This window comes from Trachymyrmex cornetzi, unplaced genomic scaffold, assembly GCF_001594075.2.
Source record: "Trachymyrmex cornetzi isolate Tcor2-1 unplaced genomic scaffold, Tcor1.1 scaffold454, whole genome shotgun sequence".
Lineage (NCBI taxonomy): Eukaryota > Metazoa > Arthropoda > Insecta > Hymenoptera > Formicidae > Trachymyrmex > Trachymyrmex cornetzi.
The window spans coordinates 15,980-40,286 of NW_017299334.1; the positions used below are offsets into that span (position 1 = coordinate 15,980).

At 35.9% G+C, this 24,307-nt stretch overlaps 5 protein-coding genes across 7 annotated transcripts in view; 3 read left to right on the top strand and 2 right to left on the bottom strand.

Annotated features, from left to right (window-relative positions):
• fzr (fizzy and cell division cycle 20 related) lies at positions 1 to 2,098 on the bottom strand. The gene has a single exon (XM_018513210.1). The coding sequence runs from the start codon at positions 1,637 to 1,639 to the stop codon at positions 155 to 157; it is 1,485 nt and encodes a 494-aa protein (XP_018368712.1). The 5' UTR covers positions 1,640 to 2,098; the 3' UTR covers positions 1 to 154.
• Positions 2,099 to 3,057: 959 nt separating this feature from the next.
• On the top strand, positions 3,058 to 5,465 carry LOC108764831 (protein FAM177A1). Its single transcript, XM_018513222.1, has 4 exons — positions 3,058 to 3,243; positions 4,009 to 4,338; positions 4,816 to 4,941; positions 5,035 to 5,465. Exons 1-4 carry the CDS (start codon positions 3,241 to 3,243, stop codon positions 5,305 to 5,307), a joined length of 732 nt encoding a protein of 243 aa, XP_018368724.1. The 5' UTR covers positions 3,058 to 3,240; the 3' UTR covers positions 5,308 to 5,465.
• Positions 5,466 to 6,203: 738 nt separating this feature from the next.
• LOC108764817 (uncharacterized) lies at positions 6,204 to 10,644 on the bottom strand. The gene is made up of 12 exons (XM_018513203.1): positions 10,326 to 10,644; positions 10,099 to 10,193; positions 9,826 to 9,980; positions 9,579 to 9,709; positions 9,286 to 9,421; positions 8,806 to 9,187; positions 8,134 to 8,669; positions 7,630 to 8,002; positions 7,207 to 7,535; positions 6,901 to 7,135; positions 6,437 to 6,780; positions 6,204 to 6,342 (listed from the first exon to the last, which is right to left on the bottom strand). Exons 1-12 carry the CDS (start codon positions 10,402 to 10,404, stop codon positions 6,294 to 6,296), a joined length of 2,844 nt encoding a protein of 947 aa, XP_018368705.1. The 5' UTR covers positions 10,405 to 10,644; the 3' UTR covers positions 6,204 to 6,293.
• A 487-nt stretch (positions 10,645 to 11,131) lies between these two features.
• Positions 11,132 to 13,414, top strand: LOC108764825 (ubiquitin-like protein 7). Of its 3 annotated transcripts, none has more exons than XM_018513215.1 (5): positions 11,132 to 11,185; positions 11,288 to 11,551; positions 11,920 to 12,125; positions 12,265 to 12,401; positions 12,544 to 13,414. In XM_018513215.1, exons 2-5 carry the CDS (start codon positions 11,404 to 11,406, stop codon positions 13,160 to 13,162), a joined length of 1,110 nt encoding a protein of 369 aa, XP_018368717.1. In that variant the 5' UTR covers positions 11,132 to 11,185; positions 11,288 to 11,403; the 3' UTR covers positions 13,163 to 13,414. The 3 variants fall into 3 exon arrangements, with proteins under 3 accessions (XP_018368717.1, XP_018368718.1, XP_018368716.1); XM_018513216.1 differs by having other exon boundaries at positions 11,138 to 11,551; positions 12,544 to 13,185; positions 13,242 to 13,414; XM_018513214.1 differs by having other exon boundaries at positions 11,138 to 11,551.
• Positions 13,415 to 15,771: 2,357 nt separating this feature from the next.
• Positions 15,772 to 24,307, top strand: part of Ncc69 (sodium chloride cotransporter 69) — a 31,035-nt gene continuing 22,499 nt past the window's right edge. The window contains exon 1 of the mRNA XM_018513256.1: positions 15,772 to 16,455. The gene's annotated coding sequence lies outside the window, so the exon portion shown is untranslated. The remainder of the gene's footprint in view (positions 16,456 to 24,307) is intronic.

Genomic DNA, 24,307 nt, shown 5'->3' on the forward strand with positions numbered 1-24,307 from the left:
TATGTAAGTGTATATATAGATATATATAATTCTTTTAGAATACTCTACGATAATGTATTTATGACGATAGATAGAGTGTGTATGCATATGTACAAAATACATAACAAAAGACGTTTCGCGAGGCTCTACCACGATGACCAGTGCAGTCCATTATTTATCGGATACTCGTGAATAGATTTAGCACGGACTTGTTTTCTTTCTGACTGCGGGCCTTACTGAATACATTCCAGAAGCGCAGAGTCTCGTCGCCCGCCCCGGTAACAATCGCCTCGCCATCGGGCGACATCGCCAGGTAGAGCACCCGGTACGAGTGTCCAGTGAGCTTGGCCACTTGCGTAAGGCTCGGGTATTTCCACACGAGAATCTGATTCTGTGAGTAACCATGCGTGCTGACTAGCTCAGAGCTGTGCTTGCTCCATGCCAAGTTGCAGACCTGTGAGCCGGTGTCGACGCATTGCATCGGTTGGCCGGTCAGCGTGTTCCAGAAGCGAATACAACGGTCGGCGGTGCCGCCACCGGACGCTAGCAGGCCGTGATGATGAGGTGACCAGGCGATCGCTTTCACCGCCGCCAGGTGCTCGGTGTACGTCTGGATGGGTGAGAGGGAGTGTAAATTCCACACGTAGAGCCGATTGTCATTGCCGCCAGATGCCAAGTACTGATTGTCCGGCGACCACTTGAGGCCACACACCTCCTGCCGATGGGCACCGAGTCGCCGTTCGCCGACAACACACGGCGTCCTCACGTCTCTCTGCAGTATCAACCGGTCCCTGCTGCCAGATGAGAGAACCTCTCCGTTCCATGCCAGGGCTCCCACCCGGGCGCTATGACCCTGTAGCTTGCTCACCTGCTTGTTCACTGCTACATCCCACACCTGTATGTAGCCCATATGCGTACCTACCGCCACCAGATTGCCACGCTCGTTCCAGGCGACCGAAGTGACGCTGTTGCCATCGCTGGAGAGATCGCAGAGTCTCGTCACCTGGCTGGTGCATGCCGACCACAGGTAGACGCAACTTCCCAGGCCAACGCTGAGAACATTCTGGGAGGACCAGTCGACCAGATTCAGATAGAAGTCGTCCTGCAGCTCCGGAGCATCTAGCACTTTGAAGGGTATTCTTGAGATCTTCCTGGTAGCCTTTCTGGGAGATCTCAATAGTTTTTGACTCTTGGCACTAAGTGGTGATAAGGAGTATGGTGAACTTTGATCCAGCAGGGTCCGATCCTTGGTGGGAGTGGTGTACTTGAAGAGGTTCTTGGTGACTAATGGTGAGAGCACCCTGCGTTCCTCGCACTGGCCCTTTACGTCCTCTATGCTTGCTCCAAGCAGCTCGTTCTTCAACAGACAGGAATAGGCGATACCGTCACGGCTACTCTCGCCATTCTCTCGTGTCTTCTTCGCCACCAGGCTACCCCGGCCATTCTCGCTAATCATAGAAAACGTCGTTTGCCAGTTATTACCTGAACGGGTGGGTATGAAGCGGTCGTAGCTGTTGTTGTACGCCGTCTTCGTGGGCGAGAAGTAGATGGGCGAGTAAGTGGCGACAGTGGTGCCGGGCAACGTCGCCGTGCCCGTCGCCGTCGAGACGTCCGCGCTCACCGGCTTCAGCAGCCGTTTCTCGTACTCGTGATGGAACATGACGCGACGTAAGGGATACGTGTTCCACCTTTGCCGCACCAAGAGGCAATGCTCCTTATCTCTTTCACATAATTAACGGCACCGCCGACGCACCTCCCGTATGCACTGCCGTCGAGAGACCGTAGGAGCTCACTGCGACAACTCCGCAATCGATCCCCAGGCCTCGGAACACGTCACAAGCTCATCCCCGGATGCTTAGCCACTCCGTGCTACGTTCCGTTTAACTTTTTCGGACGGTTTGGGGTCTGAACTTGCTGGCCACCGTCCGTCGTGTTAACAGCCTTGCCGTCGCCATTCGACGTCAGAACTCGCAGGATTCGAGAATCGAGGAGCTCGCACGAGGTCTCGAGCGATTGCCCCGTGTCCACCAATAGAAACGTGTCTCGGAATACGAATACCGAAGAGGAAGGGAAGTCAAGCTTATCGACCGTTTTTATCCCTTTATAGTTTATTGATCACTTCACAGCACACTGTTCTTGGAATGATAATAAGTAATATATCGTATATACAAAATAATAAATACCATACAATACAATAAATTAATTGTATTGTATATACGATATAATATATTTATTATCATTCCAAAAATAGTGTAAAGTATAATTAATAAAGGGACAAAAACAGCTGATAAGATTAACTTCCCTTCCCCTTGGTCGGTACGTATTCTGAAACATATTGTATTTATTATAGTATAATAATAAATGTGTATATAAAAATATTGTATATACAATACATATATACGACAACATATCGTTTATTTGCAACTAAAATAACGACGCTATTAAAAAAAAACAAATTATTTAAATTGTTAAAATTTTTATATATTATATAAATTTTTTAATCATAAAAATGTGATGTTAATTTTGTTGTGCAGCTTTAATGTAATAACTAATTATAGAAAAATAAAAAATCGAGGATTTTTTTAAAGTATGTTTTTTTTCTTTGTGTTTTTGACAATTTTTGTTATATCATTGTTGTAACATATAAGCGATATGTAATATTATATATATTAATATTATATTATACATGTATATATATAATTAATAAATATCATTATCTATTAGCCCGATAAAAAAACCACCATTATAAAATATTACAGCCTTTTTTTGAATCAACGGTCCGTTTCAAATTTTTCTTCTCTTGTTTTTTTTTTATTCCATAATTCGAAGTGTGAATGCACTGCACGTTCGTTCCATTTAAAATGATGAATATTATCGTCGGAAAGATAAGATGATTTGATCATCGACGACTATGTATTTTCTCTATCTGCGGTAAGAGAGAAGGAAGAATTTAAGGAATTTTTGGACAGTTAAAGAACGAGTGTTAGGTAGAAATTGGATATATCGGAATATAGTTTCTGATAGGTCGAAATCGTAAATTCTTCTATTGTATGTTTGCACTCTCATATAATTCTACGTTATTTTTCCGCCTCGAATGTTGCGATTCATGCCAGTTGCAACCGCGCATGCACGAACATACCTATTTTATAAGAGCCAGTGGGTAAATGAGACTTGGGAGAGGATTAGTTAAAGGAATATAATTCTACTCGATCCTGAAATCAATCGCGAAATGGCATTTTCGAATACAAAAAGCGATACGCCATGGTGAGCCCAAAAAGAAACCCTATAATGAAGGATGAGTTCATTTGGCGCTCACAATGCTCGCCAACATTATTTATTTAACATTTGATAAACAGTAAGGATGAAACGATTTCATGAATGTTGTGAGCGTCAAATGAAACGCACCCAAAGAGTCTAGCCATGAATGGTTTCGTTAAAATCTTATGAGAGAAAAGTATATGTATATTTCTTTTCTCTCTCTCTCTCTCTCTCTCTCTCTCTCTCTCTATATATATATATAAATATATCACTCTACTCATCATATCATTTCACTCTAAGGTGCCTTCCATTTAAATGATAAGTCGACAATAATATCGTTCTGTCTTTGTTATTTATGAAATGCGAAGAAAAATAGAAACGATATTTGTGTCGATTTATATCACTAAATGGAAGACATCTATAATCTTAATTAAAGTTATAAAGACAATATAAATTAAAGGGAAATAGTATAATTTATATATGTTGCTCTCTTTCTCTCTCGCAAATTTTTAACAAACTCCTAGTTTCATAAAGTACATATTGTACATAATGTATCATTTTATCCTTATTTAACATTTATTGAATAACTACAATAAAATGATGCATCATGTACTTTATGGAATGCAATCAAAATCGTCAAACTGTTGTAAGGGTTGCTTTCTAGCAAGAAAATAAGAGGACAGTTGACGAGTATAACACAGTAATACAACATCATTAATCTTTGCTATTTGCCAATGTTAAACAAAGATGAAATATCTTTCTGGAAAGCAGCAAGGGTCTTTAGACGAGGCCAACGTGCCCTGCTTGCCCAGCCTGGCCACAGGCAGATCAACAGAAGAACCGCTAAATCAGCAGCACCAATGGGATCACGATGCTTTGCCGTTTCTTTCGAAGTCTCGTTCGTCTCGAATGAGTCATCTGGCCGGTGAGGGGAGAGCGAGAGAGAGCTTGCTCGACGTACTGACGAGAGTCATTAGGGCGCGACGCGGCACGAGAGGCTTTGTTTACCGTAAGATAAGACCAACGATGACATCGGAGAGGGGTGACATCAGGGATCTGAGCGACGTTATTCTGCAGGATAATTCGGATATCGAGACGCAGGTAAGATTGTAGGTAGAGCCAGGTAGATCTCCGGATACCGAGACATACGTATTTCGTTCCATTTAACCTTCCAAACGATCTTTACCAGGTTCGTATAGTTTCATTTTAAACGACAGCTTGACCTTCGAGATAAAAATAAATTTACACGAATAGATCCTCTCTGTAAACCCAAAGTTTTTCAGTGGGAAACGTACTGGGTTGTTTGTACACAGATATTTGTTATCACATTTCAATGCTAATCTCTGTACAAATTTATTGGATATTTTCTATAATAAAGCTTCAGATTAAGTATTGAAGAGTTTCTTAGAATAGAAAAATAAATTTATCTTGAATCTTGATTCATGTTTTTTTACTTTATTTAATTTTTAAATTACTAACAAATATTAACTATTGACATCCTTCAGAAGAATTTCTGTTTTTTTTTTATAAATTTTACAAATTTAACTCAGCTTAATTTTATTAACTATTAATTTCTAGTGCAAACACAAATTGAGTAAAAAGCCAAAGAGAATATTACAGTTTTCGGATGGAGTAATGGAGGAATATTCGTCAGAAGATGAAGTTGACGCACCAAAGACTAAAATTGTGTCGCAGATAGATACTGTAAATATATAATCATATTAATAAAAAAATATATATGTATAATATTATATACTTATTATTCAATGAAAAGATAAAATAATACATATTTTATAGAAAAATATGAATTGGTTACCATGGGCATGGTACCAAACTACATGGTTGAGCTCTAAAATGTTGGACGGTTGTGACTACGTTGGCGAATGCTTGGCCAATTTCTTTGGCATAACAGCGCCCAAGTATCAGTTCGAGATCAATGAGTTTTATAGGCTGCAAGCACTCGAAAAAGAAATGTTCCACAAACAAGATATGGAAATGGGTGGATGGAATGAACAAAATAGGAACAATCTCATAAATAGCGATACTATATTAACAAATGAATGTAAGTAATGACGTAAAGCGTCGAGATTTAATACTGATGAAACGTGTGTGTGTTACATATAACAAATTCTCTATTTTACAATCCATTTAAAATATCGCCTATACATAGCTTTAATTGACAGAGATTTACTGCTCAATTCCAAATTCATTAGCAAATTTACGAATAGAAATAATAAATGCTTGAATGATTCTTCAACTAATATTTTTCTATGCAATATTAAAGTTTTTAAAATATATAAAATAACGAATATATGAATTTATGAAAAAAGAAAGTATGTGATGTAAAACAAAAATTAAAAATTATTGTGATATATGACAGTTGAAAAGTATTTAGATAAAGCATTTAGATCCTGTAAAACTCGATGTTCTTTAAGTCCAGTTTAAATAACGATTATATGTATAAAAATTGTATATATATGAAAAGTTTTAGTATTATTCTTCATAATAATTGTTACAATAGATCGATATAATTTGTGTATATGACCTATATATATTATTTATAAGATACAGTATAGTTATATTAAATCTATTAATAAGTAATATAAAAAATATGTTACCTCATTGCGAAAGAGAATTTTTTGAACTCTGCATTTGCACATACGTCCATATGAAAATAAACAATATATTCAAACACTACTCGCTGTTACTTATGTTAGCCGTGATTCACTGAATTATTATGCAATTAACAACGACAATAAAGATAATTAATAAATGCCTTTATATTTAATAAAACAAACATTCTTTTTATAATCAAAACTTCTTAGCATAAAATTATATTCTCTCTTAATAAAATATTATTTTTCAAAAGTATCTTGAGAATAAATTTGCTAATATTAAGAAACAATACAGCATAGCAAACATACAATAATAGTGATAATATATAAGGATAAAAATACATATTGCTCTCAATAGTTTTTCCTCGAATATATCTTGAAATCCTATATGTATTACGTGTTTCATTTGCCACGTATATCGTATTTGCACACTGCAGTCGATTAAAATCTTGAACAACACAAAAGTTCGAGAGAGATGTCCTGTAAAAGTCTTTTAGACATTTGCGCTTTGTAGATTGCTCAGTATAAACTAAATATTTTGTATGCTTAAAAAGAAAAAAAAAACTTATGTCGCCGGCACAAACCTATGCAGCGCACTAGTTAAAACTAGCAACGAATCCTGGAGACCCTGTGGAAAATGTCTTTGCAACCAGGAGCCTTTATACTGTTCTATATGAGCCAACATCTTGTTTGCTATGTCGGTCCTGAAAGTGGGCGGTAGATTACATACTCCTAAATTAATAACAGCGAGTCCCATGTTGCTGTTTGGATTCACACCGACTCCAATCAATGTTCTACCAATTTTACAAGCCGTCAGCATCAGATCGGATGTTAATTGTAATTCCTGTATCTCCATAGACGCGAACTTGGAGGATAAATTCGCCTCATACAAGGAATGAGATATTCGTTTAACCTGCTTCGTCATTTTCTACGAACACATAATAGTGAATTAATTCGGGATACCTGAGTATCTTGTCTTGCTATTTATTCTTAAAATATTAAGATATTTTTTTTCACGCATTAAACGAATATACAAGAGCGTACTTACAGCGAATAGATCGGCCGAAAGATACTCCAAATTAACATTATCTGGATCAGTCAGTAATCTGTATAACGTAGAACCGCGATTATCTGGTATTTGCTGCAGATCTTTGACCGCTTGATTTTTACTTAATGTTAGTACCAATGTATCCAAACGTCCCAATTCCAGTATTGCGTTACCGATTTTATATTCTGAATCTTGAAATACGTGTATATCCAATAGTTTTGTGATATATCTTTCTCTACAAAACAAAACAATTTTATAAAACATGAGCGTGAATGTATCATAGATTGCAAATTTTATAACAGTTACCTAACTGATGCAGACAACTCAGGAATGTCGTAATTATCATCAGGTCCTAAATCTATTTCCGTTGTTGAGTTCCAAGCTAAACCAGCCGCTATTAAATAACCGATCCACGCGAAAGGATGCGGGGTAAGATGATGACTTCCCGACCAATGTGCGACAACAACACCGATCGAGTTTTGCTCCAAAGAGGTTTTTATCGCATTTCTTGTGTTAGCATATGTCGATGCTGGACATCCGGCCAAACTATTGTAACTAGCTGTGCCAGAACTTGGTAATACATTACCACCAGCTAGTCTAAATGGCTCTGTCCATTCGGAGAAATCATAATCAGCCTGTAATATTCGGATATTTATAGTAAATTTTATTTCAATAAATTGTTCCTGCGAGTATATCATACAAAATTGAAGGAAGAAATTTAACTCTCACCTGAAATCCATATTCGACAAATATGATATTAGTAGGAATATTGTGAAACTCGGATTTGGAATGTAAACTGTTAGAACATAAAAGTAGAGTCGTGTTCGAGCTCAAATTGAGGATATGCCAGAGTTCTTGAAGGCACGAGTAAGACTTGAATACTTCCGACATGTCCGTTTCAAGCGTATCGTTGACAGACACATTCAAATCAAAGCTATCAGCTTGCACTAATAAAGTGGTTAATCGAGGGCCTACGTGAACATAATTTAAGCTAGGAAATACTGCGAGCAAGTCTTGAAAGATAGGCCACATTTGCATCAGGTGATGTTGGCTGACATTAGAATCGACGTCCAACGTTGGAACTATGTCCAAATGACGATCTCTGAAAAAGTTAATTTCCAAATTACGTAACATAAAAAAGAGTGATGTTATAAATAATACAGTTCATAAAAAATCGGAAATCTTTTATTTAAAAAGTGAATTCTCAGAATTATATAAATATGTAATTTGTACCTGCAATATCTGTCCAGAGTTACCATTTCGGATTTGGAATAACAAAGCTGCCAGTCGCAATTTTGAACGAGCCTGGAGTAGAGGTGCAAATGCGAGATCTTAAACGATGAGAGTAGATCAATAATATGTAAAAGATATTCCAAGGTCGGTACGCGTCCTCTAGGCGAGATGTCCAACAGTATACCGCGATGTGTGAATCTCGGTTCGTCTTTGATGAAGACAGGCTCTATCTCGCACACTTCCGACCTACTCTGATTCTTACTCAGACGCAGAATTTGCACGAATGTGCAGACCGCATAATGCAGCCCCGCTAGACTTCCAGCGCTTACTTTTATGGAGTTATGCGTAATATGCAATTGATAACTATCAGCAATGTTAAACAGATTCCTATTCACAATGCATTCAATTGTATTATCATTGAGCAACTTGCCGCAACTAGGTTGCACTTCGCCGATCTTTACATCATGACCCAATTCTAGCAGATGAGTCCTGCTGATCTCCCACACATCCAGTATTTTATGTACAGATTCACTGCCCTATAAAAATAATTTGGAACCACAATGAGAATTTATATGTAAAATTGAGGGAATTCCTTCTCAACAGAAATGTGATTCAAAAGATTTTCTATATGTTTGAGAAACATCAATGTACATACGTACACCTAAATATTACCTGTATTATTGATATAAGAAGCTCTTTTCCAGCGATAAATGGGGCCGTAAAATTTTTTAGTTCGTTTATAGTCTTTGGCTGTGGCCATAACAAGTTATAAATACTTCCTTTATCAATAATAGATTTACTAGGACTCTCTTTGCCCGCGTCACGCGAAGGCACATCGTATGCTGGATCCGACGACTTGTTAGATTCGACTGACAGTTGGCTCATATTGCACGTGAGACCCTTCTGGCAATAGCTTGTATCTGGGTACGACATAGTAGCACTGTGTATTGTTTCGTTCTCGTTCAGCATAAAATTTGATATAAATCTTTGAAGGAAACAATGTAGAGATTGTTTCTTTCTAGATAATTCGTACGGCGTTTTCCCCGCAAATGTTCTGAAAAAAAAAAAAAAATAGAAAAAAGAAATGCTGTTTGATATGTTTGTACGCGCAAGAACAATAGTCTATTCATATTCGTATAATTAATCGCTCACCCTTTGGTAGCTCGTACAAGAGGATTTGCACCAGCCTGCAATAGTTCTTGACAGATAGCAATGTCACCACGATTCACTGCATCATGTAATGGCGTAGCGCCACAACCATTCTCGGCGTTTACATCGGCTCCTTTATCTACATGGAAATGGTAACATGAACATTATTTTCAGATGCTGATTATACATTTTTTATTGCTGACCTAGAATGTATTATAGTTTTCCTTCTTGTTTTTTCTAAATATCGAACATATACCTATTTAACTTTAAGTGCAAACACTCTGTGTATACATTACCAAGTAAACACGCGATAATGTGTTTGTTTCCATAACATGCTGCCCAATGCAACGGTGTGTTCTTACTGCCCTGCGAGTCCCATGAATTAACATCCAATCCTGCATCCAATAACTGCACTACTCTATCTACTCTGTAAAAAGATACATGTAAATTGTTCTGTGATGCTAATCGATATGATTAAAGTGATAGTTATATTCCACAATTGAAAAAAAGCAATCCTAAAGTTGAATGTTGATATTTACGTACTCAGAAGCAGCTGTTGCTGTCAACATTTCCTCTATATAGATACGTCGTATTGCATCACTCGAGGCAACATCTATCGCATTATGTCCATCAGCATTTTGCACAGCTGGATCAGCACCACAATTCAGAAGAGTTCTCACAATGTCCGCTTGGTTAGTCTTAAATATAAACAGCATAAATAGAAATATTTATCAATAATCCAAATAGAAACATTTAAAGACAATGAAAATTGGAATAACAATAGATAAAACACGTCTGGAAAAGTACTTTACGGACCTTTGAGGCATATAACAAGAAAGTTCCTTCCTCCAAAACCGGTTGATTCAATATCTTGTCTCTCGTGATACCCTCTGTGGCATTACCGTTCTCACCTGTGGCAGAGGAAGATCGACAATATAAACAACGAAAAACGAAGGACGTTCTTATCCAGCCCACTTAATTTATTATCCTAATACACGAGAAGTTTGCGCAAGATTTGAAACTAGAAAAGAAAGGATACGTACACGCATCCAGGAGCGACCTGATAATGTCAGTACGTCCGTGTTCGATCGCTGTGCGAATATTATCGCAGATGCCTTGCATCTCTGTTCTGGTTCAGCCTGCAGCTCGGAGCGAGATGGGTCAGACCGGCGTGTCGCCAGGCATCATCGGGCTGTCATTCCGTTATCAACTGTCAGAGAGATTCGCGCCGGTCGTATTGCCGATCTCCCGCGACTCCTGCACGACATAGCAATCGCAGAGTTGCCAGATCTCTTCTTCTTTTTTTTCTCTTATTTTGCCAAGTCTCCTGCCATTTCGCAGACGTCAGGGAGAAACCTGAAAGCGATAATCAAACTTTTTTCGCGAAAAAAAAAAACACCAGAAAAAACCCTGTATTACACTAATGGCACCAACATCTATTTCATAAAATAAATATGAATCTTCGTATGTATTTCCAATATTGTTGATAAAATCGTAGTTTAAAAATCGTAATTTAGACCGTTTAGACTTTAGAAAATGAATGTGATGCGTGTCCGTGCTAAAAGATCTGTTCGCGTTTCATGCTCCAACATGGGTAGGAGCATATTGGAGTATGCGACGCGAACAGACCTAATGAGAGCTATCACCAGGATTGGCTATTTGTGGACAAAATGAGGGAGAATTCGGTCACGTGATTATTTATCACTAAAAAAAATAAAGGTCTGTTCTTTTTCTACCCCCAATTCTGAACTGGTTAAAGTGAGATAGGTATAGTTTGTTTGTTTATAATTCTTCAAAAAAGAACAGACCTTAAGTGTAGAGCATGAAAAAGCATCTTCAGCATCACTGCATTGTTCTTGGTGTTGGTCAGTGTTGGTGCTGCATCGGTAACCTTAGATTTCAGGTAACCTTTTGTCAACAACCTTTGTATGTCTCGTTACAAGTTGTTCTGGATTTCAATCAATTTCGATGTATGAAACGGATAAAAGAGAGAGTGTCTTCGTAGAGATTCACGAGCTTTGGGAGTCGAGAAGAAGCCGAGAAGTTTAAGATTAAATACCGGAGAGAGAGACCGTACTGAGAATCTAGTTGATCCTCTGATTCGAATTGATTCATTCAATTATGATAGCCATGGATCTGTTGTTCGGAATACAGATAAATTCTGAGATTGTCATGCCGATTACGTTGAGTGGCGTGAACCTGAAGACGAAAGTGGAGGCACTGAAACAAGAAGCCGCGAAAAGGTGGAATCTGCCTAAGGATTCGTTTGGTAAAAGTGACTTTACACTATTTAGAGATTGGTCTTTGTCGCGATTATTTTTGTACTCTTTTGTTATTCAATCCTATAAAATTTAACAGATCAGATGTTCTTTGATTTCTTATATATTTGAAATATACATCAAAACATTTAGACTGTCAAAAATCTTTATTAGATTAGCTTTATTTTCCTTGATAAATTAGTCATGTTTTCAATTTTTAGTGGATAGCCTTATTTTTTATCTTTTTTTAAAGAAAAGTTCAATTCTAATTTTTTTAAAAAATATGATTACAGTTCAAGCTTTTTGAAATAATTCCATGTAGAATAAATTCAACTTTAGTACAAACATAATACTAATGATTATCTCTCTTTTTCTTTAGAATTTATTTATTATGGGCTTATACTTGAGGATAATGCAACAGTGGAGTCTATTGGATTAAAGAATGGATCAATGGTGCATGCACTAAAAAAAAAAGAGCCAGAGCCTTCAGTATTGAATAAACATGTATCAGAAAATTGCATATTACAACTGGTATCTGCATTTAAATCTTTCAATTTGACCCCTGCATTTAGAAGTGCTTTGGATGTAAATATTTTTTAAATGTTTATGTTGTGTGACATATACTATATATACACTATTATATCCTGTGTAAAAAATACATGGAATATATCTTTAATTATAATTATCAAGTATTATTACAGAAAAACATTATGATATGTTTCAGCGTTTAAGCAAAAGACCAGAGGTGATAGATAATATTATTTCATCCTCTCCTGGATTGCACGAAGATGCAGTTGCCATTGCCATGTTGCAGGATCCCGAATTAATGGCGCATTTTGTAGATGTTGATACTGTTAGAAGGTAATTAGATGTATGATCTTCTAAATGTGTATTACCTCAGAAATATTACGCAAGTAGCATATTTTTCAAAACATACATTTTTACCTCATATGTTTTTAGTATGAACATGGATTTAAAGATTTTTTTATTGTCTCACATTTAGAATAGCACAGTTGCATCCAGTGTTAATCGAGGCAGCACAGAACATCGCAGCAGCTGTGCACGAGGAAGCGCACAATGCGGCCTCCAGCGGCTCCTCCAGCAGTTCAGTGACCAGTTCACAGCCTACTACCGCACGTTCCTATAGCGTGGATAGCATGAGCCTCGAGGAGGAAATGGCGCGCGATATTGCCCACTTTTTCGCCACGCAGCCTATAAACGACAGTAATCTACGTTTTCCCAACGTGTCGCCGGCTACGAATTCACAGGCATCGCAGCGACTGGATAATTTGCCGTCCTCCACATCCGACGGTGCCAATCAACCCGCAACCGACAATCAGAGCACCGGCGTGATCACGCCACAGATGTTCATGGAAGCTATGAGACAAGCCGCATTGGCGACCAATTCAAATCCGCAGCAGCCAGCCGCGTCGCCGGCGACCTCCTTGTCGCCGGTATTACCGCTATTCTCACCGCCGATTAATGATCTGCAGCGGCAGTTGGCACAGATGCATGAGATGGGTCTTCAAGACGACACAATAAACATTCAGGCATTGCAATTTACCAATGGTGACGTGCAAGCAGCCATCGAACTTGTGTTTAGTGGTTTTTATGATAATTAATGGACTAAGAACGATGGGACGAGGTAATATAAGTGATTGCAGTATTTGTACAAATGTTTCAGAAAATAGTGTTTTCCAGATGAGTCAGCCTGAATATCCACGACACATGTTCTCAATTTGTAACATACGTTGATGCTGAGTATTACTGAGTCATACAGAATGTGTTCAAGATGTGAAATTTACTGTTTGAGGGAGACTTTTTTATATGATTTTTGAGGTGCATTGTTTACATTAAAATAGCAAAATCTGCGAAACTTCGTGTTTCAAGAGTTATAAAGACTATTATTCTAATTTATTAGAATGCAGTACGATGTACTTTGTTATTAACATCTACGCAATATATATATATATATATATATATATATATAAAGAAAATAGACGTTATGTATATATTAAGAAAACTGTATTTAGTGAAATGCTACACTTGCTAAATATATATAATGTATGAATTTTTATATCTCTGACAATTTTACATTTATGATGATTGCTCAAACAAAAACGCGACTTTTATTTCTTCTATGTAACGTTCTTGTGCCGTTATAATATGAATGAAGTAAAACGTTCGGACATATCACATATGCTGTAGTTATCTACAAATTTTTTAACCTTTTTAATTACTGATACATGATTTATGGAACTGTTATCTCGTCTTTTTCACGCGCGCCTGTATATAGATAATCGATTTTACATAGCATAATAAATTATACGAAGTCATCAGAGGTTCAATCAAAGTTTAACATACTTCATTAAAAATCAATGCAAATATATATGCATATGTACATGTATGACTGATTAGATTTCTTTCTTCCTCTCTCTCTCTCTCTCTCTCTCTCTCTCTCTCTCTGTCTCTTTCTGTAACATTAATGTGACCATTTTTTTTATAGCATTGGATATTATTGTCAATTTAAGTTTTTGTCAAACAATTGTATGTGCATACATACATAAGAAAATTTCGCTTCACAGAGTTGCAATTTAAGATTTAAAATTGTGATAAAAACTTTTGTTCACACATACACACACAGCACATGCGAGCCACGTGGAATGACGCTTTAATATGTAGATGCATCAGTGCCGAATGCTCGGATTAAATGCGTCACATGCGTGTCGGCAGTGGTGTAGCACGGTTAACGAAATCGAATGCGTCGCGAAAAAACCTACACACAATCACGCGTAAGTGTCACATCTTTAAGTATCCAGTCATCGTTTGAGAATCTTTAAGATCTTAAGTGACGTTATACGTGACGTCAAATTAAGATTAATCTGATTAGTCAGATGAGATCTAAGAACAATTAAATCTCGGGAAATATGTAATTCTGAAAATTTATTAAATTGTGATATCGGTAATAGTTATCTAAAATATTAATAATAATTTTATTTATTTCTACAGGATGTATGTAAAAAATGATTACATGAAAAATTGATAAGATATATGTATATTTGTTGTACATTTATTCAAAAATAAATATATTATACATGTAATATATTTATTTATTGCCACTTGGGAAGCGAATTCTACACAAGTAAAAAATTCACCACAGAAATGATTTCAACATATTTAAAAATAATTTGTACAAAGAATATTTTTTTGGCGTGATTTTCAAATAATTGACAATTACATTTTTTGGAAATTGGGATTAGTTTACGGAAGTTTGTTCTAACTGTATATATTTGCACCGCCTACCTAATTTTATATATAGTACTTTAAATTGTACAATGGCTATTGTATTCAGCAGAGAAAGCAGCTTTGCAATTGTGTAAAATTCTTCAATATAATTGGTTTATACATTTAGATCCAGTGAGAAACTAAGGATAAGACCAACCATACTCTCTAAATTCTTTAGAAGTGAAATCTCACTCTAAAGAGTAAAAATTGAACGAGTCTTAGAAAGAGTAGCTCAATTTTTAATCTTTAAGAATGAGATTTCACTTTTTACAGTGAGATTTACTTTAAGAGAGTAATAAAGGATTTTATAACAGTGGAAAAATTGCTTTATTTGTTGAACCAAGAAGTTAGATATCTTATGCCCATAATCAGGTCTTATATTTAAGCATTTAAAAATGACCTTAAGACTTTCTTAAGTCCATCTTTAGATACTCTGCAGTCAATAAAATAATTCGTGGAGTATCTGAAGATAAATTTGCGGAAGCGTTAAATATATATATCTATATATTTATATATCTATATATATGGCTGACTCGGGGAACTGATGTGAATATGGGTGGCAGAATTCAGATAATAGGGAGTTTTTGCAATAACATAGCTCCAGATACGGCGAATGTTAAAGTCACTAAAGTCATCCTTTTCTTAATTGGTTATTAAAAAGAAGATAACGCGACCTTAGCGTTCATCGTTTACAGTGTTTACACAAATTGTATTGCAAAAACTCCCAGATAGCACAGAGAGTTCAAAAAGAATTAAAGAAGAATTCAGTTATGTCATCAATTTCGAATTTATTATCAGATACACAAAAAGTATTCTTTTTCTGAACAATTCTGAAAAGAAATCTTTTTGCATCTGAAAATGAACTGGAAATTGACGACTGAATTCTTTTTGTGCTGTCTGGGAACGTAAAAGAGCGAGTCACGTAATTTGTATTTCAGGAGAGCTACATTTATGAGAGAGAGGGTGCAATGCGTCGCATGATACAATACTGCACCGGCGACGTGCAGCGATGGGTGCGTTGGTGCGTTGGTGCGTATGCTCATGGTGTGCCGGGGTCCGCGCCGGTTCTCGCTCACGAGTGACACGAGTAACACGCATTGGAGCGAGCCGAGCGTCGCGTGGCCCCGAGGTGAAGGGGATTTCTGCAACGGTCCGGTATCCGGTACTCCGGTCTGTCAGTAAGAATCGGGATTTCGTATGGTTCGGACACGTCGGAGTCTCCTCACTGTTCGCTCGCGAGTGACACGAGTAACACGTGCTCGCGACGTCTAGCGTGCACGCGCACCTATCCATCTCATTCACACGAACGTACGTCGATACACGCGCACCGAGGCACACGTGTCGATCCTGTTGGCCTGCTCGCCCTGCCGATTGGTGCGGTGCCGGTCTGATTGAAAAGGGACAGTGAGAAACATATCGTGAAAGGCCGTCCATCGAGTGTCCTGTCGTTTTCGTCGCGATGACCGGACTTTGGAGAAGCCGTCTGGCTGGATAGAGCGCGAAAAGGACGACGTACTTTCCAACAGGGTCGAGATAAATCTGCAGGGTGCGAGGTTATGGGGAAGCTGCAGATTTGACGTTTGAGAGGATCCCTTATGTCTGCAGGACTGCGAATTTAGCGAACGAGAAGGTGAACAGATTAAAGAGCGATTCTTCCGTAGCGCTTTCAACGCTAAATATCGTCCGCAAGTTTGAATTTTATCTTATAAATATACCATAGTTTCTTTATGCCTTCTTCCTTTTGACAGACGTTTCTTTTTTGTTGTCTGTAAGTTTTAACAGTGCGACGTAAAAAGTCGCGTTCAGAAGCGACGAAAGAGAAGATGGATGACTAGACTGGACGCGTTTAGCGTTGAATGCGCGACGAGAATCGCGAGAACGCGATTCCTCGATTTCGTTAGGGCGGACAAGCTGTCTGCCAAACGAGCCGGTCGCGTGCGAGAGCAAACGCGTGGAAGCACAGGGCCGGTTTACTTGTTTTCCAAACTTTTGAAAAAAAAAAACAAGTTTTCCTTCAATTCTTTCTAATTTTGACGAAGCCTTAAAATCTTTTAAGATACGACCAGCTCATACAGTCACAAGTACCACTTTTCTTGCGATAATATTGATTATTGAGTAAACAGTTTGCCCGACTAAACCTTTGTTGATAGAGTCATCGTTGTGGATAAAAATTATATACTAATACACAACACATATAATAATTATTGTTATTATTAGGGCAGTAGTAATTATAAAAATGAAACTTCTAATCATAAATTAATTATTTTACCATTTATAGTCATACGATTCAAACACTTTTCTCTCAGTATATAGTATTGATAATTACAGACGGCAGTAAATAGTTTGTCTGAAATTATTCTTTATTGACAGAAACATCTTTGTTATATTTATAAATAAAAATTATTTTGAGCGCGTTTATACAAGCTCCAGAATTTATAGATTAATAGAGGAAAGTCGCCGATACTGACATAGGTTTCCTAAAATGACACTCCCTTATTTCTTAGAAACTAATTATATTGCACTTTATTAATACTCATAAAATCATGATCTGTTTAGCTAATTAAAGAGAAGTACAAACTCATAATTCATATATTTGTGGCTTATTTCTTTACCAAATCAGTTAAAAACCAATTCTATGAAAATCAGAGAAGAAAATTCTTACGATGTTTTTTTGCAAATTGCGTAATTAAAATAATAGTGACTGTATTATTGATAATATTATGTCATTTTAAATGTTTATAGTTTCATAAATTAGTTTTCTTTACAGAATAGGATATATCTTTATTTATAAAATAGGAATGTTGGTATTATTGCCTACTATAGGTCTGTTTTCTGTGGCTGAACTAGTGTACACTTTTGGAACTTGAAGTGAGATGGATATATGATATTTGTTGAAAGTGAAGAAGAGAGTGCTAGTGCAGTCTAGTGCAGGAACAAAAAACAGGCCATATGTCAGTTTTGGAGCCCATTCTGTCAGACGTTCATTTTTGCATAACGAAAAACTTTATTATTGCAAAATTGCAAACAGTATTGTAAAAATTGCTTGTACTATCTGATAGAAAATAGTATTTTTACTATCTTAATTTTTACTTTGTATTTATGTTTTTGAAGTTGTATTTTTACCTTTTGTTTAAGAAATGTTGTCTAAAAACAAAGTGATATGTCGGTATCGGTGACCTTCCTCTAATCAATAAGAATCTCATTTTAGACCGTACATAGATTAATGTTATTAATTATGTAAAATGTAAATTGATACAGAAGCTTCCTTAGGATAGAAAAGAATCGTATCAAATTTTAAACGACTATAAAACGGAATATCGTTACTTTTTTGAATGCCGTCCGTTTTCTTATGTGAAAAATTAAAAAATGACGATGTTGTTCATCTCGTACCGGCCCTGTGTAGAAACGTATGCATTCACAATAAAGGCCGCGGCACCATTCACGATCGGTCGATGTTGCTAAGCCGATGATTTTTATTCAAAAGTCTACGTCTGCCTCTTCTTGCTTTCCGCAAGGTAACTCTTATGTCCATTTCTATGAATGTAGATTAACTTTAATCTCGCGCGATTTAACTTGCTCTTCATCTTTTTCAAACTTTTAGAACTAAAAAAAGATGAGTCCGTTTAACCAAGATTAAAATTAAACTCCATTGGAAAAAACGGTAGGTACGCATAAATTTGATAGGAATATGCAGAGAGAGCCGACGTTCGAAGTTATCGCTACTAGGAATTTCGCGGTCGAATAGCTGGCATAAGCGCGATTTATATCTTAACTAATGGGAAATGATGCGATAGGAAGCAAAAAGTGGAAGCGGAGGCCAAGAATAGAGTAGATTCCACGAGTTCTTTGAACATTAAACTTCTCTCTCTTTCTACAGTAAACCTTGGCATTTTCTAGAAATTTTTCAAATTTTCAGTTATTAATAAACCTCCGATGTAAATTTAATTCTTCAGCATTAACTTTCATCAATGACAGAACGTTAATTCAATCCTTTGAATAATAAATTGTCGCATAAAAATATTCTGAATATAAATGAATAAGTATCCATTGTTAAAACAATTTGCATTTTATTTTTTCTGGATCTTTTTTATAATCTAAGAGTTTGACTGTTAATTTATTTTATTTAAGACTTTTATAATCAATTCATACACAGAAAAATATCATTCTATTACTAAGAAAGTTACTCAATTTATCTACTTTTTTTCCTTTAAGTATAATTATTTTTAACAAAGAATATTTTCTTGATGATAATTTTAAAATATATATAACTTAACTAACAACAGATTCTAAAACATTTTATCTTGATTCCTCCAGCATAAAATGATACAATCTCGTGACAATAATGATTCATGTGCAAAGGATTAAAATATCTATTCGTTTCGACAAATAAAATAATTGATCGTGATATCAGAACGTACTTAATAGACAGTTACAAATAGGATCGTCAATGAAAAAACCCCCATATAGGTTTTAGTGACGCTGTGCCAGCTGATGATGCTTGCTACGCATCGCTGCTCGCGATAAGTATTGCTGTAAAAAAAGAAAAAAAGGAACGTAAGGACAGACGGGATCTACGAGGGCCACATGGCATGGTTTCGTGTTTGTGCGAAAGTTTATAATTCCAATTGCGAATGGTTGTTTTACTTATAGAATCGCTAAGAATAGCACGACTTCAGCGTTGGGTCATCTCTTCTCGGGAAGGATAGAATGGCAGCTTCGATCAGGATGTGCCGGGAACTCCGGGAAGTCCATTGTCCAGATCGTATTGTTTCGTAATTGTCTATACATAAATGGCCCTGTTAACGTCGCGATACGATCGTTGAATAATACCGTAGACTGGAGGTTAACGCGCTTTGTTTCGCAGAGTATTTAAATTTAATTATACATATATACAGGGTGTTAGTTAAGTATGTTCCCAAACTCAACAGAGCGATTCTTTGGTTTATTTCAAGTAAAAAAGTCCATATAAACATGTGTCCTAAACGATTTAATTTCCGAAATACAGGATAGGTCGAGCAGGAACTCAACCTTGGCCTCCTAGATCACCAGACTTAAATCCTTTGGATTATTTCCTTTGGGGGCATCTGAAATCATTGGTTCATACCACCCCAATTGAGAATGAGAATAATTTGAGGAATCGAATAGTTGCTTCATACGAGGCAATACGTAACGCACCTGGTATCTTTGAGCGTGTACGTCAATCTTTGAGAAGAAGGCTCGATGGATGTATGGCGCAAGGTGGACATTTCCAACAATTCATCTAATTGTTTTATTTCGTCAGAAGAACTGAAGCCTGTTTTTGTTTTTCTGTTTTTGACTAATTTTTGACTAGTTCAAGTTGTATTTCTTTTAAATAAACAGATTATTACTACACGTTTACATTTTTTTATTTCGGAAACTAAGCCGTTTAGGACACATGTTTATATGGACTTTTTACTTGAAATAAATCAAAGAATCGCTTTGTTGCGTTTGGGAACATACTTAACTAACACCCTGTATATATTTTTTGTGATTTTTCTTCGTCATTGTCCGCTCTTCTTTTTGCGATTCTGAATCTGCATTTCTTTCAACAATTGATTGAAGCATCAGTTAACGGTTAGCGGTTGAATAATAACGCGTCTAGTTTGAGCTCACCGTAAACTGGTTTATTCAAATTTGAACCGATCCAGAATAAGTTCACGCGATCCAGCAGCCGTTTAATACAGATCCCTGTATCAATTAAATGTAAATTTGAACCTGAATGTAAACCGGTTTAAACCACTCCTCGGCGGAGTTGATATTCGATTATGTCGTTTTAAAACCTCTTACGAAATGAAGACCATTAACGTATATTATATATCGTTAGAATATCTTTTTTTTTAATCTGGTGAAACTGAAGTTAGCGAAGCGATACGGAAAACAATACAATTATTGTCAATTAATAATAAATTTAAATTCCAGTAAATTAATTTAAAATAAATTTAAATCACTCCTCAGTGGAGTTGATATTCGGTTATGTCGTATTAATCAAAATTTTTTTACGAAGGAGACTAACTATCAACGTAGATTATTAAACGCTATCTTTTTTTTGCGATGAAATACGGTGAAGTCGAAAAGCGAAGCAATAACAAATTATTGCTGATCAATCAAAGATTTTTAGAAATATAATGACATATGTATACTTTACTCTTTAGAAGCAAGAATATATAAAAAAAAATTCCTGTAAACTGTGTTAAAATATTTTTTAATAAAACAATATTTGCAATTGATAGAATAGATTGTAAAACATCGAATCCTTTTGTATTCTTATAATCGATAAAATAACTGTATATGTGTGGAATTAAATTAGGCCTGATTAGGCCTAAGAAAAAAAAACATAAAACAAGTCATGTGACAGCACAATTAAAATAAATATAATTTTATTCTATTTCGAAATAAAAGGAAAGTTTTCGGTATATTTTACAAGTGTATTCTATTAATTGTAAATATATTACTTTAAATACGAAGCGCCACTATCTGAATGTTAAAATGTTAAACTATTATATATATATATTCATTTAAATAAATTAATTTCAGAAATTATAATTGCGTGCCGATATGGTTGTCGGACTTTCAACGCAATATATCAGTTTGAAATATTAATAATCCCCCCAAATTTCCCAAATTTAATCTTCAAAAACTATAATAAACTTATTGCGAAAAATATTGCCTCGGCCAGGAGTCGTACCCGGACCTCTTGCATTCCGTGCGAGCGTCCTAAGCCTTTAGACCACCGAGACGGAATGCAAGAGGTCTGAGTTTGACTTCCGGCTGAGGCAATATTTTCCGCAATAAGTTTATTACAGTTTTTTAAAATTAACGGATCAATTTTAAGTAGAACCGTAAGATTCGTAACGTGTTTTCGTAAAACTTGTAAGAACTTATGACTAGTATTTTAATTTTATGTGTATGTATCGTAACATATGATTATTCATAAATATCTATGATTTCTTGTAAATTTTATGGCTAGTAAGAAGCTGTCTGTAAAAATATTGTATAAAGGTATAACCACTTAAAAATTCTTACAAGCCTTACAGGAATATGTTACGAGCCTTACGATTCTGCTTAGAATTTAAGCATAAATTTAGGAAATTTGAGGGGATTGTTAATATTTCATATTGATTGCGTTGAAAGTCCGACAACCATATCGGCATGCAATTATAATTTTTGAAATTAATTTATTTAAATGAATATATATATAATAGTTCAACATCTTATAACATTCAGACCGTAGTGGCGTTTCGTATTTAAAGTAATGTTTCTAACATAAACGGTCTTATTTTCAATCTTATTATTGTAAATATATTGTTTTATTGAAAAATATTTCTATTTCAATAAATTTCTTTTGCAAGAATTTTTTTAATGTATTTTTTCGCTTTGATGTCATTCGTCTTAGTATTTTAAAATTCTATTATTGGAAATATCGTAATTCGGTATAAAATTTCCAGTTAAATATCCTGAAACTGATCGAGATTAATGTGTATGTTTCTAAGAAATACGAAAGGACATTAGACATTCATCGCTTATCACTGTGCCAGACAATGATGATTCGAAAATAGTCGCTATTTGAAAATCACGGATTCCATTCTTATGCGATGATTAGCATAGGCATTTCGTCGCCGGCCATAATTCGTGATTGTAAGAATACCCCCTATAAGAAGATTATTTCATTAAAAAGATAATCAGCAATTTTTCAATTTTAACAAAGAATCATAAGTTCCTCTCTATTTTTTTTTTATACTGTCACAGAATCGAGTAAGCGAATGATTTTAAAGGCATTTAAAAAATCTGTTTAGAAAAATTATAAGAATGACAATCAAATTCCGATTAACTTAATTGCGTTTGATCAGAGAATTTGTTTTCTAGGGATTCCCGGAAAAGAAGTTCTAGTGGAAAATCACAGGAAAAAATATTTTAAAACCTAAGACTGCATGTCTGAGATATAATTGAAAAACACTAATTGTATCTGTACCACACGGAAAAAAAAGATTAGTTGCAGCAGCAAAAATTTGCGTGTAGCAAAAATTTAGCATAGCTAAATTCCAGTCGTAACATATGGATACGTAACGTCGTATCTGCCAGACCTAATTTCCATTAGCTGCGAGGCTTAAATATTATTATTGTAACAGACAAGCATTTTACTATTATGTCGATCTATTGATTATTGCAGCAAACGTTTTCCGTGTAGCAGACAATTTGGTAACAAGTATAGTTTCAGCAAACCGTATTTAGCTGTGGTAGAGACAATTTTCTTTTACACGGACATATCCGATAACTATGACAACTGACTTCATGCTGCTAAATAATTGATCTATATAACTTTGCTATCACATCCTTATATTAGCTACAGCAGCAAATCCTTTGTATGTATTAACAAATTTCATAATTATAGTAGCTAGTTCAATTTCAGCTAATCAGAATTAGATGTAGCCAACATCATTTTTTTTCCATACAGAAATTCGATCGCGCGATTCAATGATCAACTCATCAGGCGTCATCTAATTCTTTTAATATTTGTTTTTCTTTTCTACCAGGTTTGTTTTTATTTTTTTCTCGATGCATTTCCGCGAGAAAATTACCAACGATTTATCTTAAATGTTGAGTCGCGTCTTTCGGGCGCCGCGACGACCTTAAAATTGCGATAATATTTAACATGATTGTTGGCGATATTAAAGAGAGCCGTTTAGGGAAGACAAACAATTCGATCCTGCGCACGATTCGGAGATTGCTTGCCTTGGCGTTGTTTGCTTAGTTGGTCATAATTAAGATACGGTCGCGACTTTCATTCGGGCCACGCTCCCGTTGGCGCGGCGCAAATAATTGGCGCGATTGGCACGATGGAAAAGAGAAATTACGTCGATGCTTGCGTCACGATATCCTCGTACGCGATAGATTAAATTGAGATGTCATCGAAGGCTCGTCGAATTAATTAGTCCGCGCTCACATGTAGTTGACGCACACATGGAATAAGTATCGGCGGTACGTTATCGTTGATCGGCGTCGTCAGTCGACCTCGGGGTCGATTCTGTATTTTTAATCAAGGTGAAAATTACAAAAGTGAGCAAATTTACTAAGTGTTGACCAATGAAATTATCAGTATTCTCGTAAAAAAAATTCGCTCACTTTTGTAATTTTCACCTCGTTTCAAGATACAGAATCGATCCCCTCGTACCTTCACAGCGATATAATTCATAGTGAATTGTGTGAATAGTATAATATATGTATATTGCTTTTATGTAGGTGAGAGTATGAAGTCCGAATATGTTAGAAATATTAGAGGAAGGTTACCGATACCGACATACCACTTTGTTTTTAGACAATATTTCTTAAACAAAAGGTAAAAATACAACTTCAAAAACATAAATGCAAAGTAAAAAGTGTCTTCTATCAGATAGTATAAGCAATTTTTATAATACTGTTTGCAATTTTGCAATAATTAAGTTTTTCGTAAGTTATGCAAAAAT

What these genes read in the sequence shown, in the direction of transcription:
- fzr (XM_018513210.1), bottom strand. Translation starts at nt 1,639, where the DNA reads ATGTTCCATCACGAGTACGAGAAACGGCTGCTGAAGCCGGTGAGCGCG.
- LOC108764831 (XM_018513222.1), top strand. An exon ending in ATTCGGATATCGAGACGCAG is followed by an intron (nt 4,339 to 4,815) that starts GTAAGATTGTAG and finishes ATTAATTTCTAG; the next exon opens with TGCAAACACAAATTGAGTAA. An exon ending in TTGTGTCGCAGATAGATACT is followed by an intron (nt 4,942 to 5,034) that starts GTAAATATATAA and finishes CATATTTTATAG; the next exon opens with AAAAATATGAATTGGTTACC.
- LOC108764817 (XM_018513203.1), bottom strand. Translation starts at nt 10,404, where the DNA reads ATGCAAGGCATCTGCGATAATATTCGCACAGCGATCGAACACGGACGT. An exon ending in ACTCTGGACAGATATTGCAG is followed by an intron (nt 8,003 to 8,133) that starts GTACAAATTACA and finishes TAACTTTTTCAG; the next exon opens with AGATCGTCATTTGGACATAG. An exon ending in TTTCGGCCGATCTATTCGCT is followed by an intron (nt 6,781 to 6,900) that starts GTAAGTACGCTC and finishes ATGTGTTCGTAG; the next exon opens with AAAATGACGAAGCAGGTTAA.
- LOC108764825 (XM_018513215.1), top strand. Translation starts at nt 11,404, where the DNA reads ATGATAGCCATGGATCTGTTGTTCGGAATACAGATAAATTCTGAGATT. An exon ending in CATTTAGAAGTGCTTTGGAT is followed by an intron (nt 12,126 to 12,264) that starts GTAAATATTTTT and finishes GATATGTTTCAG; the next exon opens with CGTTTAAGCAAAAGACCAGA. An exon ending in GATGTTGATACTGTTAGAAG is followed by an intron (nt 12,402 to 12,543) that starts GTAATTAGATGT and finishes TCTCACATTTAG; the next exon opens with AATAGCACAGTTGCATCCAG.